This window comes from Talpa occidentalis, unplaced genomic scaffold, assembly GCF_014898055.3.
Source record: "Talpa occidentalis isolate TD23 unplaced genomic scaffold, MPIMG_talOcc4v2.1 talOcc4.2, whole genome shotgun sequence".
NCBI lineage: Eukaryota > Metazoa > Chordata > Mammalia > Eulipotyphla > Talpidae > Talpa > Talpa occidentalis.
Genome location: NW_023602073.1, coordinates 32,553,708 through 32,570,845, shown reverse-complemented (window position 1 = coordinate 32,570,845; position 17,138 = coordinate 32,553,708). Strand labels below are relative to the sequence as shown.

At 43.6% G+C, this 17,138-nt stretch overlaps 1 protein-coding gene across 1 annotated transcript; it reads left to right on the top strand.

The window, feature by feature from the left end:
• Positions 1-5,228: 5,228 nt before the first annotated feature.
• On the top strand, positions 5,229-6,918 carry LOC129146397 (sperm motility kinase Y-like). Its single transcript, XM_054698483.1, has 2 exons — positions 5,229-5,595; positions 6,397-6,918. Exons 1-2 carry the CDS (start codon positions 5,446-5,448, stop codon positions 6,904-6,906), a joined length of 660 nt encoding a protein of 219 aa, XP_054554458.1. The 5' UTR covers positions 5,229-5,445; the 3' UTR covers positions 6,907-6,918.
• Positions 6,919-17,138: the final 10,220 nt, after the last annotated feature.

The following is a 17,138-nucleotide window of genomic DNA, read 5'->3' as shown; positions in this document are numbered from 1 at the left end:
ACTCAAAGCCACACAATGAAACTCATGTCCAATTTTTTGTTTAAGCAGACAAAATCCCTACAGAAGTTATGCAAAAACAGTCTCTGAGATAAGTAGTAAAAAAAAATTACTACCACTATTTTTATGCTGTGTTGGTATGAAGGGGAAAAAAATGTGAACACAAGTTAGCTCTGCTGAAAAAAGAAAAAATTCAACATCGCTGCACATCCTGGTCAGTCAAAACAAGAAAATTTTTGTGGATTCAGAACGAAAGGCAAAAAAAATTTTACCAGTATTATGTCAAAACCTAGTAAAACTCAGGAGAATCTCCAGATCTATTCAGTCCTTTGTAGGAAATTTTTACACTCAACAATTCCATCACTAGGAATCCGTTGAGGCCTTTTACCACTATTTTCTCCAGAAACAATTTCTGTCGATAAACAATTGAAGTATACAATATTACAAGGCGACAATCACCATTAACAATTTACATACATAATCAGGTCAAGGTGTTACCCATTTTCCCAAGTGACAATGCTTCCCTTCTAGTTTTCTCTACTAGGTAAGCAAAATAGGACAAATTCATCTAATGCCTTTCCCAGGAGGAAAGGGAGAAACTTTGTGGAGTGTCTCAGGAGCTCTACTGAGGTTCCACAAAATTTCCTTGCATCGGCCAAATGACAGGCTACCAAATTTGTACTTGAATTTAGATTTCTGGGAAGCTTTGCCATAAATATCAGAAAACAGCAGAAACAACAATATTCAATCTCTATGAAGGCACCGGCTTAGTTCAGTAGTACAATGTTGACAATCAAACCATAACCTTTAGCTTTTCCTCATAACTGGAGACTTTTTTTTCACTGTCTATAGGCACTATGCATACCAATTTGTCAACCACTAGAGGCTAAGACAAGGACACAAGGAAAGCACATACAGACATACAACATATAGACACAAAGAGCTCTTTAGTAACGATTTATCACGCGTGGGGTATCTTATACAACTGCAGTTTCACTCATAGGCCAAAGTAACAAAAACAAGCAGAAAATAAACCTTGAAGTTAAAAAAAAAAGCAAAAAGTTAAAAGGCAATACCAAAATCAAGATTGAAAGCCTTTCTGTGTAAAAAAAAAAAAATACTGCCAGCATGTGCGTGATTCTAGATGTTATTTCACATCTCCTAAATTTTGAAAGGAAAATTGGTTTGAGCATGTTAGTCATCTTAGGGTTTCTTCAGAAAAGTGAATCCGGGCCTCCCCTGGTGGCACAGCGGTTGACGCTGGACTGTGGGGCTGCCCGCAGCCTCTGCCGCGCCGGTTCAATGCCCGGCTCCTGGCGAGGGTCCCACATGGCACAACAGACCTCTCCTGCCGCACCCGCTGCTCCCCTCAGCAGTTTATTTCATCAATCTGCCTGTTCTGTTCCCTGCTCTGGCTCTGGTGAATTCTCTCACCCTCCCGCGCTTCTGACTGTACCCAGTGCTTGTATAAATAAATAAAGAAATCTTAAAAAAAAAAATTCAGAAAAGTGAATCTTTGGACATCCTGCAACAATAACTGGAAAAGAAGTCAGTAACATTCAAGTTTTTGTCTTTTTCTTAAATAAACATCTCAAGTCCTCAATGGGTTCACAAGACCAGTGGGACTTCGTCTCTGGGTCAGTTCCTTCTGGTGCTTGCTTAACTCCGGAATGATGTACCCAGGGTTTTATGCCTGCAAGTTTCAAAGAAGTATGTATGCTCAGCAAAACGTCATGTGGACCAGTGCATTTTTCTGACAGCTGGTTTTTGGCATCCCCACTCTGCCAAGTCTTGAGTAAGACCTGCTGCTCTCGAGGTCTGAAGGGATACAATGGTTGATCAGGAGGCATAGAGATCCTCGAGGTTGCAAAGTTGTGAATTACTGCCAGAACCTCCTGGATATGTTTCGCATATTGTATGATGCGGCAATCTTGTGTTATTGCTGGACTGCCTTTCCGAACTGAGGCCTGGAAAGGTCTTCCAAACACAGTTTCAAAGGGGTTTAATTGTAGCCCACTTCTAGGTGCCACTCTTATCTGGAGGAGGGCAAGGGATAGTACTTGGTCCCAACGAAGGTGTGGTTCTTGGCACAGTTTTGCCAAGGTTTTCTTTAAGGTGTGGTTCATTTTTTCCAGAAGACTGTGGTCTCCATGCAGCATGCAATGTCCAGCTGATCTGTAACACATTGCTTACTGCATGAGTAAAGTCAGAGATGAATGTTGGCCCATTATCACTCTGGATGGAGTTGGGCAACCCAAAGCAAGGGATTATCTCCATACAGTCCACAAAGCCTGTGTGGAATTAGCTCAGGACTTCCTTTCCCGCTAATAATTTGATGGGCACAAGTTTTAATATTTGGTAAGTAAGCATATGGCTTTGACAGGGAATAAGCAATAAAACATAAATCAACCCTATTCACCCCTTTGGCTGCTTTTGATTTCACCATAACTTAGAATTTAATTGTCAGAAATTCTCTCTTAAGAAATTGTAGAATTGCTTCCGTGTTTAGCCTTTGGGGATTTGGGGTTCCCTTTTTCGTAATTTTCTTGACACATTGATATAAGAGTGTTAAGACATAACGTGCATGCTTTGAATTGTTTCTGTCACCAGAGACTTCCGAATTTAACAGTTGCAGACAGGTGAAGACCAGAAAGAGGGAATGTAAATCACATATAGGAAAGAATCCACTGTGGTAGGAAAACAGAAACCAAATGGTATCTGGTGGGGTAGCGTTAAATAAGGTTAAAATTAAACCCCACCCACTGCCCAGCAGGAAGGTTTGGGAGGCTTGAACACAGAGAGAACTGATAAGGCTGCTCTGGGTCCCAAACCGTAAGATGGATCCCTTTGACCAGGAATGTGGAGGCAAGGCCAGGACACATTCTGGGTCAAAGATCAACCCCCCAAGATCAGACACCCCTGCACTAACCAGCCCAAAACTTACTCCCCAAAGCAAAAATGACAAAACCAGTTATAAAAGGGAGCCCCAAATCTTTCTTCACTTGCAGATCTTTCCTATCTCCCCAGCTGCTTCTCTTAGCAGTGTATTTGAACAAATGTGCCTTTTCTGTTCTCCAGTCTGCCTCTGGTGAAATTTTTCACCCCTGCACCTCTGGTCTGTCAAAGTATGAGAATTTGAAAACCAAGTCCCCACTCCTTACCCAGCAGGCAAGTATGGGAGGCTGGAATGATAAAGGGAGTGGATGGAACTGCCATGGAAACATGGACCTTAAGCTGGTGAAGCCCAGAACTGATGATCCTCTATGCTGATTCGGATCATCAGTCAGGACACACCCAAGACTAGTCACCCTAACCAGTCAGTGGTGTCTAGAGTATAAATAGAGACTTGGGACCCAGATTCTGAACAGTACACCCCTCCTATTTCTCCCTCTGCTTCTTTTAGCAGTGTATTTCAATAAATTCACCTGGTCTGTTCTCATCTGTCTCTGGTGAACTCTTTCACCCCTGCAACAGGGCCTCCACCTTGATTCTTCCCCACAACATTCTATATCAATAATCTTTGTCAGATAGAGTGGTGTGATTTCTTATAAAAGAAGATGGAACCTAACCTCTTCAACTACACCAATCTTCCATCTACCCAAACCTCTACTCTTTGTTCTCTGAATTCAGCAAATAAAAATAAAACTTAAAAAAAATAAAAAGCAAATAGTAATTACATCTACCAAGTTGCTCAGGATAGAAAGTTTGGCAGCATCTTTAATTTCTGAGTTTCTCTCACTTTCTATACTAATCCAAATCAGCCCTATTAGCTAACATCCTAAGCAAAGTACCACTCTGACCCACTCCTCTCTCTTTGTCTACTGCAAGTTTCTCGGTTTTTTCCCTGTTGCATCTTGTTCTCCTACAATCTAGTTTCCCCAATGCAAAGAGATTTTTCTCAAACACAAATTATTCAATTCACTCCACTCGCCAACACCTCTCTCCATTTTCACAATTAGCATGAAGGTCAGGCCATCCCCCTGAATTAGGAAGTTCTGAGTGACTAGTTTCTGTGAATATCTTTGACCTTGTCTCACAATTCCTTCTCCTTTGTCCACATGAAACACTGACCTCCTTTTTCTTACTGCAGGGTGATTCAGTCCTTTCTGCCTCTCTGTGCTCCCCTCTGCAATTGTGCTTTCTCCCAAACTTTGCTGTATGCATCCTGGTCTGTCAATAGAGTTCATATTGTCATTTATTGAAGTCTTATAATTTCCATTAAAGAATAATGTTTTCATAGCTTTACAGATACATACATTTTATTAAAAATATCCTTAAGGGTTTCATATTTTGATGTTATCCTAAATGGCATTGAAAATTCAATTGGTTTGTTTCGATACTTTTTACAGATCCTATAACCATTTGTTATTTCTCTGTTGGATTATTTTAAAAGTTATTTATATTGCTTTTTTTCCCCTGTCACTGAGAAGTCAGTTTTATCACAACATTCTCTCTATATCTTGATCACTAGAACACTATCAATTCTACAAAAGTACAGTGTAGTTTCTCAATTATTAGTCATTGTTTCTTTTGAGTGAATATCATATATAGGTAACCTTGGAAAAAATGATTAACCTCTCTTCTCTAAATCTCCTTCCTCATGTATTTATTAATGTATTTGTAAGTGCACATATTGATATATGTAATATATATACAATTAAAACAATGATACTTATACTTCCTGATATTGATCACTATTAAATCAATTTTGGCAAAAGTGTTAAAAGCAACCTAAAAAACGAAGTATTCTGAATTACCTAACATTTTTGTTTAGTTTTTAAGCACATTGGTATTGTTATGACCTATTGTATTTGTAGTTTGTTCCTTCTCAAAGGAACTATTGTGTATATAGTATTATTATTTAATGTTATTTTTCTACTAAACTAGTCTCCATGACACAATTATAGCCCCCCAAAGAAAGACATGCTGAAAAAGAAATCTGAAATTACCTCTTGAAAATTTTAGAATTAAAACCTTACTAGTTCACTCCAACAGTAGTAACTTTGCCTTTTTTTAAAGATTTATTTTATTTATTTATGCAAGTACCGGGGTGCAGGCCAGATGCGCGGGAGGGTGAGAGGATTCCCCAGAGACAGCCTGGAACAGAACAGGCAGACTGACTGAAATCCACTGCTGAGGGGAGCAGCGGGCGGGGCAGGAGGGGTCTGCGCGCCACGTGGACCCTCGCGGGCGCGGCAGAGGCTGTGGACAGCTCCCCAGCGCGCGCCCAACCGCCTGCGCCCCCTGTTTGCTGTTCTCCCCACAGTGTGAGCGCGACAGTAAAGCATCTGCACAAGGCAGGGCCAGGATGGGGACGCCTGGAAAAGCCAAAACCCAGGCCGGGATTGCTCAGGACAGATGAAAGGGCCTCTCGGGCATTCCAAGGGTTGTCGTTAAGCGGCAGCTTTTTCGTTAAGGCTGAGAAACCGCTGGCGGTTCCCTCTGCCAATGGCTGTGGCCTGTGGCTCTGACGCCACAAAGAGCCCTTGTGACGGCACCGGCACCGCCTGCATCAGGCCCGCCCGGACTGCGCCTGTGTCCTCAGGAGCCGGGAAGCTCTGGACAGTGACCTGTGCACTCCGGACGACGAGAGAGACAGTGAGAGCGTGTTTTGGGGTATTTGGTTCTATTTTGTTTATTTATTGGTTTATTTATTTATTTCTATAGGTTATTTATTTTAGTTATTTTATTTTTCTTTCTTTGTTTTTTTCCTTATTTTCCTTGATTTTTTTTGTATTTCTTATAGTTTTTTTTTCTACTTTTTCTTTTCCCTTTTATTTCTTTGTTTTTTATTTTCCTTTATTGTTTTGTTATTGGCTTTTTTTTCTTTATTTTTTTACTTCAGTTTTTAGTTTTTTGATTTTTATTTTTCGAGTGGTCTCGCCCATTTTCCCTTCTGTTCTTGTTTTGTTATTTGTTCTTTCTTCCCCTTTGTCGTTTCTCTGGGTTTTTATTTTGGTTTGTTTGTTTGTTTGTTTTTTCAGGTTTTAGTTTCTAATTGTTTTTCGTTCTGTTGTTTGTTCTATTGGTCTTTGTTGTTCTGTTTTATTCTTAAATTTAGTGGTTGGTTTTTAGTTTGTTTTTAATCATATTTTTACATTTACATCTCATTTGTCATTTTTTGTTTGTGTGGTTTCATTTATTTGTGTTGTAGTTAGTATTGCTAGTAAGCTGAGTGAGGTTAGTATTGCTGGTTGAGTTAAGTTAGCATTGTCAGTGTTTAGTGAGGTTTAGTGAATACTTGAGTACTATTAGTACTAGTACATTTGTTAATATCATAGGAGAGTCAGTTGTCAGCGGAGACTGTAGTACAAGGGCTGTGAGCACAGTCAGGGCTGCTTAGTGTACTCTGCATAGTCCAAGTGCATAGGCACTATGTGCAATCGCCTCACTCCCCAGGGACATAAAGCAAAAAGCTACCAGGCATTTCAGGCGCTGGGGCGGGACACCCACACCAAGGTGACGCTGGCGCTGCACGAGCTCACGGGCACGAAGGTGCACATCAGGGGCGTCCGGAAGTCTGAGCTGCCTGACCTCCGCCTCCTGGCCCGCTATATGCGGTGCATGAAGGCCCTTTATCACCCGAACATCGTGGAGCTTTTCCAGGTGGTGGACACCAGGCAGGAGCTGCAGCTCGTCATGGAGTACGTGCAGAGGGAAGACCTGCAGGACTTCCTGAGCGAGTGTGGGCGCCTGGAGGAGAGCGAGGCCCGCCCGATCTTTCAGCAGATCCTCGCGGCCCTCAGCTACTGCCATGCCAAAGGCATCGCGCACCGGGATGTAAGGCCCCAAGAACGTTGTGCTGACCCGAGAGGGAAAAGTCAAGCTGGCAGACTTCGGGCTCAGCGTCCAGGGCTTCAACCGGGCGCTGAGCACGTGCTGCTGTCACCCAGAACACAGGGCCACTGAGGTCTACCTTGGCCAGTGGTACAACGACCCCAAGGTGGATGTGTGGAGCCTGGGCATCATGCCCTACCAAATGGTGACCGGCACACTGCCCTTCAGGGGGCCCAGCCTCAGGGCTATCAGCGAGCGGGTCCTGGGCGGGAACGACCACCTGACCTCCTATCTCACGGTCCAGGGCGGGGACCTGCTGGCCAAATGATGGCACAGGACCCCTGGAGGCGCCGCCCCCTGGAGAGCATCCAGCAGCACGCCTGGGTAGCAGAAACGAGCGAGGGACTCCTGCCCTTCAGCGAGCCGTCCCTCAGCCCCCAGGACCCGGCCATAACCAAAGCTATGGAGCGCCTGGGCTACGAGAGGCCGGAAATTCGGGAGGCCATTGACGCTGACAAGTACGACGAGGTCATGGCCACCTACCTGATCCTCCGCTCCAGGAAGCAGGAGGAGGAGGAGGACTATGAGGAGGAGGGCAAGGAGCGGCCCAGGCGCGTCACATTCCAGGTGCCGAAGTGCGTCACCTTCCGGGAGCCTGGTGACCCGGGTTTCGGGGAATACCACAAGCCATTTATCCTGCGAAAGCACCCAGTGCCCACCCGCCCCCATCCCGCAGCCGGAGGTTTTGGGGAATACCCGAAGGCCAGGTATCCTGTGAAAGCCGGAAGTCCGAAAGAGGGGAAAGGATGCCACCCCGGGCAACAGGGTCATCTCCGCCAGGTCACTGAGCTGGAGGATGCCCAGAAGCACACCACCGCTGCAGGGCCAGGCCCCCTGCTAGAGGACACCCCAAAGGGCAGACCCTCTGTGCTAGGCCCAGAGCTGGAGGACGCCTGGGGGGACACCAGCACCTCTGTGGCCTGACCCCAGCAGGAGGACACCAGGGAGCACAGCAGCACCGCGGTGTCAGTCCTCCAGCTGGAGGACGCTGGGGAGCATGGCAGCACCACTGAGACAGGCCCCCAGCTGGAGAGGGACCAGGAAAGCAGGGCCAACTCAATCTGTCCAGCTCCCCAGCCCTCCAGTACCACCCTAAGACCTCCCCCAAGACGTGGCTGGCCTAGCAGTGCAGTGACCCTTCAGCAATCATCAGGGCCAGAGATAGAGTATTAGAAATTATCCTGGAATTTTGTTGCTGCTGTGCAGCATTGGAACTGGAGAGCAACAAAGATTAAAAATAGCGCCATACCTGGCAGAAGACCCCCACCCCCAAAGCACAACCATTCAGTGCCCATGGGGAACAGGACTACAGCAGGGAAGGTTGAGGCTCTGGAGAGGCTCAGGGGCTGGGCCCAGTCACAGGGGCCAGGAGCAGCATGAGACTCACAGGACTGCAGCACCGAAGTCTGGGCAGCACAGATGTCCCTGGAGCACAGATGTCCTTGGAGCAGAGCAGGTGAAGGGCCAGGCAGGCAACGAAACTGGTGAAGCACCTGGAAGGGAGCAGAGCGGTTGAGCGGTGGGGTGTGGAGGGGTTGGGGAGATCCGAGCAGGTACAGGACCAGGAGAGGGGTGTGGGGCTGTGTGGGCAGAGCCTCTAGAGGCACCAGGGCCAGAGGCGGGGAAACCTGGACCTCTCTCCCAATCTTAGGTTCTGCCCCTTGGTGGGAGAGACCTGCTGCTCACCCCTGAGCACATGGATGGTGCAGAGGATGCAGGAGCTCTTGCAAAGGCTTGGCTCCAGGTGGTAAAATGTGCAGATTGCAAGGAGCAGATAGAGAGGCTCTCTAGCTCCCCTTAAGAATGACTTGGGGACCAGTATATTAGAATCCAAACGGGACTCTCCAAGGTGGGCAGAGGTTATTTACAGAGCAGCCCTACTCCACCGCGACCTGCTCAGCTGGAAAATCCGCACATCTTCCTGCTCCAGGAAGCCCTAGGCTATGATCAATCTCAGTCCCGCAGCGAGCACACCTAGGTGTCCAGTGTCCCCTGGGCCGAAGCTGCAGCTTGTCATGGAGTATGTGCAGGAGGGATTTTGCAGCTTGGGATTCTTACAGTGTCAGTCCAGCTGGAATTTCTCCTTTTAAAAATCCTCTCCAGACGGCCACCCACCCCTCCTCCTCCCTGGATTCAAACCCTGCAGGGTGACCTTAGCCAAATTGGAAACATTAATATCGCCCAACAGATGCAGGCTTTGGATACCATTCTCTGCCAACTAAATCACTGGGGACAGGAAGGAAAAGCTACAGGGGCTGTCTACCTTAAATTTGTGTTTTTTCATCATTGTTTAGATGGTGTTCAATTCCCTTCTAAAACTAAGGTTTGCTAAGTCTGGTAAATGCAAGTGAGGTGAGGTATGTGTGTTTGAAAAAAGAAATGTATGGAAGAGGGATATTCTGAAGGGCCTTAAGATAATGTAAAGCCAGATGGGTAAAATGAAATGGCATTAGTATGAAAGCAAGCAAAAGAAAGTGTTGAAGGTCGGAGAGAGAGATTTTGGTGAGAAATCGTGTGTACTCAGGTGCCTCCCCCTCCTCCAACACATTCATGGGCTTGCTCATCTGACCAGCAAAGCCCCCTCTGATTGACACTTTGTCAGCCGAAGCTGGGGCCAGGACAACCAAACGTGGACCAACTCTCCCTTACTGCCATGGATCCTGCCCCTAGTAGGCCCAGTGATCATGATGATGTGTTTCTTTGTTTCTACACCTCGTTTTCTCTGCTTTATCCAGACAAAGCTGTCTGAGATGAGCCTTCGCTCTCCCAGACCTGGGAAAGCCATTCCTGTTACTGACAGATGAGCAACAGGGTGTTGCTCCAGGGGTTCTGGGCCAACCTAGGCCAGTTCAGAGAGCAGTTGCTTATTTCTCTAAACAAATGGATCCCACTGTAAGAGGATGGCAGCCCTGCCTGCGTGCACTTGCAGCAGCTGCTCGTCTTGCTAGACAGGCCTTAAAACCCACACTGGGCCAACCTGTAAACGTTAGTTCTCCATATCGGCTCCAGGACCTGCTCATTCACCAGGCTCTCTCCCCTCCATCACCCTCTTGTCTGTTAGATTCTACTCTCTTTGTCAAAGACCCTCTTATCTCATCTCCCTCTCCCAATCCTCGACTCTCCATCCTGCTAGGCCTCATGGGTGTTCCACTCCCTAATGCAGATAACACCCTCTTCTTACTATGGTGGACACCATCACCAGTCGGACAATGGACCTGCCGTTATCTCAAAGGTTACTCCACAGGTCTCCTCCCTGGGCATCACCTGGAAACTACACATTCCCTCCCGACCGCAATCCTCTGGTAAGGTAGAACGGGTGAATGGTCTTACCAGAGACCACCTAAACAAACTCTCCACTGAGCTGCGGAAATCCTGCGTGGAGCTGCTCCCACTGGCTTTAGTGAACCTCCGAGCCACTCCCTATGGCCCCTTGTTCATGACCCCCCTTGAATGGATGTATGGCAGACCTCCTCTTACTAACCATGAGCTCCCCATCCAACCAACACCATTGGCTGGATATTTTCCATACTTCTCTTTGCTCAGACAGCTGCTCCAAGAACACCCAGACCGTTGTCTGCCACAACCTGTGCTTCCGTCCTCTTATGCACCTGTCAACCTGCTGTGCCCTGGAGACCAGGTTCTTCTGAAAGCCATCTCTCCAAAACCACTTCCGCCAAAGTGGATGGGTCCACACCATCATCCTGACTACACCAATGGCTGTCAAGGCATCAGCTGTCCAGGGTCAAAGTGGTCCCTGTGGACAAGCAGTATGTATACAAGCACATGGGCCCAACTCGGGTTTGCATCAATGCATCCCTGGTCCACATCCCACTCAGCCTATAGAGTAGAGGCCCTCTGATTCTCCTTCCTCTGTTTCTTTTTTTTAAAGATTTATTTATGCAAGCACTGGGTACAGTCAGAAGCACAGGAGAAGAGCAGAACAGGCAGACTTGACGAAGCACACTGCTAAGGGGAGCAGTGGGCGGCAGGAGAGGTCTGCCCGCCATGTGGGACCCTCGCCTTGAGGCCAGGGATTGAACCGGTGCTGTAGAGGCTGTGGGCAGCTTCACAACCCAGCGCTCAACTGTCAACCACTGCGCCACCGGGGAGGCCCCTCTCCTTCCTCTGTTTCTAATCCCATCTCTTCAAGCCACTTCCAGTTCTTCTGTCTATGCCCAGCAATTCCAGATCAGCACAGCCTCGGACCAGGTATTACCACTCATAGGGCTTCTTATCCTAATCTCCTCATTTTTTCTGTTTGCCCCATGCTTACTGCATTTCATCCAACACCGGATCCAAGAACTGTCCCATACCACCTTTAACCAACTCCTTCTCCACCCATATCCTCGCGTCCCTGCAAAGACTGTCTCATAACCAGGCCTGAGCCCCCACCATGGTCTTCGCCCCTGTCCAGCAGGAAGTAGCCAAAAAAGAACCATTTCCCCTTTTCAACAAAAGGCTGGTATGAAAGGTCGATGCAGGGGCCAGGAATGGGGAAGCCCACATACAAACAACAAGATGGCCCTGACACCAGTACCCCTGATTCCATCAAACCGAAACTGAAGCCATAAGCAGGAGAAAACAACTCGGCTCCACGAAAAAACAACTTTGTTCCACTTTGTTAACATCTTACATGAATACAGTTGTATTTTTTTTTTTTACAGCTAATGAGGCAATGTTGACACAATTACCAAACTCCGTGCTTAATTTCATTAGTTTTTCCTAATGTACATTTTATGTTCCATAATCCAAATTGCCTCATTCAGTTACAGCCAACTCTCTTTGTTGTGCCTCTGGCTGACTGTTTCTCTGACTTTTCTTGTTTTTATAACATTGACATTGGTGAGGAGTGATATTTTGGAGAGGTGTTGGGTTCACAGTTGGGGTTCTTGGGTCACGTCTGAGAAAATTTTCACCAGATTCCCCCTTTCATATACACAGTGAGTTTCCCCACAAGACAGAGACTTTTAGTCTCTGCCAAAGAGAAGTTTTATTATTTCTTTTTTAAAAAAAGGGAAAGAGTCAGAACCCTGCTACCCTCTTCCACCCACTGAGTAGGCACTCTCCGACCAACGGAATGGAGGAAAAAAAAAAAAAACAGCAAGAACAAACTACAGATCAAGTGGGACACTGAGTAGAGAGGAACTATTTCAGGCACCGCACCCCACAAATGGGAACTGTGGAGAAGGGTGAAGAAATCACCACAGAGGTGATCGAGCGGCTCTGGGCGCCATCAGAGGAAGACAAGGACTCCACGGTGACCTACAAATAGCCTAAGGCCAGCCGAGAACCACTGGGAAAAAGCAAAGGTCAGCAAGGACAGGTCTCTGGTGCCACCTCATGACCAGAACAAAATCACCAACTAACTGATTCCCTGTTGGAACTAAGTAAATACAGAGGGAGGGAACTGTAAGGGACAGTGCCCAGCAACACAGCATCAACACTCTGGCAGAGTTTTGGCCTACCAGTGCTAGTCTCAGTCTGGTAAACAGTTTCCGACACCCCTAAAGGAGCACTCCAAAGAGATGCTCGCCAACACCAGTGGCACAACGTCCCACCAGTGGCACAACGTCCCAATGCATAAAACTAAATAGAAAGTAAACAACAGGGTGAAGAAAACATATAAATAACCAAGCAAGCCTGCAGGAGAAGGACACACCACAAATAGAAATACAGTCACTAGAGCTCAACAATGACATTGAAGAACTTCTCGGCCTATCAGATAGAGAATTAATGTTCATCATGATCAATAAACAAAGAAAACAAAAAGGAAAAAATGATTTGAGACAAATAATCACTGAAGAATGAAATGGAGACCTTAAGAAAGGAAAGAAAAGAAACACAGGAGATTAAAAAATTACTAGAGGAGATAAAGAACTCTGGGAAAAGCAATGAAAACAGAATTGATGAAATGGAAAAATGGATCAGTACTATCGAAGGTACAGAAATAAAAAGAGTCAAAAGAAAAGAGATAGAAGAGCAAATAAAGAAGTATGAAGATACTCTTAGACAATTATCAGACTCCATGAAGAGAGGAAACATAAGAGTTATAGGCATTCCAGAAGGTGAGGAGACAAAGGAACTGAGAAATTATTCCAGGAGACAATTGAAGAAAACTTCCCAAGTATGAAAAAGGAGATGAACATAGACATACAAGAAGCGAGAAGAACTCCCAATTACCACAATGAAAAGAAAACTACAGCAAGACACCAAATAGTAAAGCTTGCAAGAGTCCAAGACAAGGAAAAAATAATAAAACTGGCAAGGGGAAGAAAAAGATAACTTAAAAGGGAAAACCAATCAGGTTAACTTCAGACTTCCCCAAAGAAACATTACCGGCAAGAAGAGAATAGAGTAACATATTCAGCAAACTTCAACACAGCAAATGCCAACCAAGAATACTTTACCCAGCAAAGCTCTCCTTCCTCTACAAAGAAAAAATATGGGCCTTCTCAGACAAACAAACTCCAGAAATTCATTTCAATTAAACCCCCACTCCAAAAAAATTCTACAAGTCCTAAAGCCAAAACCAACAGAGGAATGAACAAGAAGAACAGAACAAACCAAGGAATAAAATCACAAAAAAGACAAACAAAATGGCAAATACAGATGCCAACATATCAATATTAACTCTAAATGTAAATGGATTAAACTCATCAATAAAGAGAGTAGCAGGCTGGATTTAAAAAAAAAAAAATCCAACCTTCTGCTGTCTCCAGGAACACATTTAACCACAAAAGATAAACATAGACTGAAAGTAAAAGGTTGGAAGACAATCCTACAAGCAAATGGACCAAAAAAGAAGGCAGGAACAGCCATACTTATATCAGTTGAAATTGACTTCAAATTAAAAAAGGTAAAAAGATACATAGACGGACACTACATTATGATCAAGGGGATAATACATCAGAAAGATATAACACTCATCAACATGTACTCACCAAATGAAGGGGCACCAAAATATATTAGACAATTATTATCAGTTCTGAAAACAGACATGAAAGAAAATACATATGTAGTGGGATACTTCAACACCCCACTCTCACCAATGGACAGATCAATGAGACAAAAACAAAGACTATAACCCTAAATAAAGACATAGAACTCATGGACTTGACAGACACTTATAGGACACTGCACCCAAAGAAATCTGAGTAGACAATTTTCTCAAGTGTGCATGGAACATTCTCCAGAATTGATCACATACTGGGCCACAAGACAAACATCTACAGATACACAAAGATCAAAATCATTCCAACTATCTTCTCTGATCATAAAGGCATCAAGCTAGAAATAAATCATGAAAAGAAAACAAGGAACACTCCCACTTTATGGAGATTGAAATCCATACTATTGGAAGACCATTGGACTAATGAGGGGATCAAAGAAGAAATTGAGTCCTTGTTGAGTTGAACAACAAGTCCTTGTTGAGTCCTTGTTGAGTTGAACAACAAGGAGGACATCACTTTTCAGATTGTATGGGATGCAGCAAAAGCAGTAATAAGAGGAAAATATATAGCAATCCAGGCTCACATCAAGAAACAAGAAAGAATTCAAAGAAACAACCTAATCTCACATCTTAAAGAGCTAGAAAAAGAACAAAAAAAAACCCTAAAGCCAGTAGAAGAAAGGAAATAATAAAAATCAAAGCAGAAATAAACAAAATGGAAATTAAAAAAAAAGTATCCAAAAGATCAATGAAACCTAAAGTTGGTTCTTTGCAAAATAAACAAAATAGACAAACCTCTAGCCAGGCTCACAAAGAAAAAATGGGAGAAACACATAAAAATATGATTATAAATGAAATAGGAGAAATCTCAACAGACTCAGTAGAAATCAAAAGAATAATCAGAGATTACAGTGAACACTTATATGCAAACAAATTCAACAACCTAGAAGAGACGGACAAATTCCTTGAATGATATAATCATCCAAAGCTGGACAAAGAAGAAATAGAACAACTAAACAGACCAATTACAAGCAGTGAAATTGAGGCAGTGATCAAAGCACCCCCCCAAAACAAAAGCCCAGGCCCAGACGGTTTCACAAATGAATTCTACCAAAAAATAAGCAGTGAATTTGTACCTATCTTACACAAACTCTTTCAAGAAATTGAAAAAGAAGGAATACAACCAAACACATTCTACAAAGCCATCATTACAATAATACCAAAACCAAACAAAGACAGCACAAAAAAAGAAAATCCTTGCCAACAGAATCCAACAATGCATCAAAGAAATAATACCCCACAATCAAGTGGGATTCATCCCAGGGACACAAGGATGGTTCAACATATGAAAATTGGTAAGTGTAATCCAACACATCAAGAAAAAGAAAAAGAATAACCATATGATCATATCAATAGAAGCTGAGAAAGCATTTGACAAAGTCCAACATCCATTTATGATGAAGGCCCTTGAAATTCTCGGGATAGAAGGAACATACCTTAACATGATAAAAGCCATATACAACAAACCCACTGTCAATATTATTCTCAATGGCGAAAAGCTGAAGGCCTTTCCTTTAAGATCAGAAACAAGAAAGGATGTCCTCTCTCACCACTGCTCTTCAATATAATACTGGAGGTCCTAGCCAGGACAATAAGAGAAAGACATACAAGGAATCCAAACAGGGAAAGAAGAAGTAAAACTATCACTATTTGCAGACAATATGATAATATACATAGAAAACCTAAGAACTCCACAGAAAAACTACTCAAAATAATCAACCAGTTCAGTAAAATAGCAGGATACAAAATCAACACAGAAGCATCAGTAGCCTTCCTATACACAATCAATCTGAAGAAGAAATCAAGAACACCATCCCTTTTATAATTGAAACAAAAAAAATCAAATACTTGGGAATAAACCTAACAAAAGAGGTGAAAGACCTATACCAAGAAAATTATAAAACACTGTTAAAAGAAATTGAAGAAGACACAAAGAAATGGAAAGACAATCTCTGCTCATGGATTGGAAGAATTAACATTATTAAAATGGCCATCCTCCCAAAAGCAATATACACATTCCATGCTATTCCAACAAAAAACTCAATGACATTCTTCAAAGAAATAGAACAAATACTGATGAAATTTATATGGAACCACAAAAAACCTTGAATAGCCAAAGCCCTACTGATGAAAACAAAGGAGAAAGGAGGTATCACACTTCCAAACTTCAAGCTATACTACAAAGCCATAATAATTAAAACAGTTTGGTATTGGAACAAAAACAGACACATAGACCAATGGAACCGAATAGAAAACCCAGAAATAAAGCCACACTTTTATGAACAACTAATCTTTGACAAAAGAGCAAAGAATATGCGATGGAACACGGACAGTTTGTTCAATAAATGGTGCTGGAAAAACTGGACCTCCACATGTAAAAAAATGAAACTAGACCACTACCTCTCACTCTGCACAAAAATCAACTCAAAATGGATAAAAGAACTGGACATAAGATCTGAAACCATAAAATATATAGAAGAAAATATAGGTAAAACACTATAAGACATACATCTCAGAAATATCTTTAAAGACTCATCACTCAAAGCAGTCATAGTGAAGACAAACACCTGGGATTACATCAAACTGAAAAGCTTCTGTACAGCCAAAGAGACATTAACCAAAATAGGGAGACACCCCAGTGATTGGGAAAACATCTTTGCACTCCATTCAACTGTTAAGGGACTGATTACAAATTTATACAAAGAACTCACATGGCTCAATAAAAACAAAATAAACAATCCGGTCAAGAAATAGGCAGAAGAACTTAAAAGACATTTCTGCAAAGAGGAAATGCAAATGGCCAACAGGCACATGAAAAACATTCAACATCCCTTATAATCAGGGAAATGCAAATCAAAACCACACTGAGATACCACCTTACACCAGTAAGAATGGCACATATGAAAAAAACAAGCAACAACATCTGTTGGCGAGGATGTGGTGAAAAAGGAACTCTCCTACACTGCTGGTGGAAGTGCAAACTGGTCCAGCCACTATGGAAAGCTGTCTGGAGTTTCCTCAGTCTACTAAAAATGGAGCTACCATACAACCCAGAAATTCCACTACCAGGGAATCTACCCAAAGGAAACAAAAACATTGATTCAAAAGAACACCTGTACGCCTATGTTTATTGCAGCACTATTTACAATGGGTAAAACCAGAAACAACCCAAATGCCCAAAAACAGATGACTGGATCAAGAAGATGTGGTATATATACACAATGGAATATTATTCAGCAATCAAAAAAAAAGATAAATTCATGCCATTTGCAGCAATGTGGATGGAGCTAGAAGG

Coding starts and splice junctions, on each gene's coding strand:
- LOC129146397 (XM_054698483.1), top strand. CDS start 5,446: ATGGCTGTGGCCTGTGGCTCTGACGCCACAAAGAGCCCTTGTGACGGC. Junction 5,596..6,396: donor TCCGGACGACGAGAGAGACA/GTGAGAGCGTGT, acceptor CTCACTCCCCAG/GGACATAAAGCAAAAAGCTA.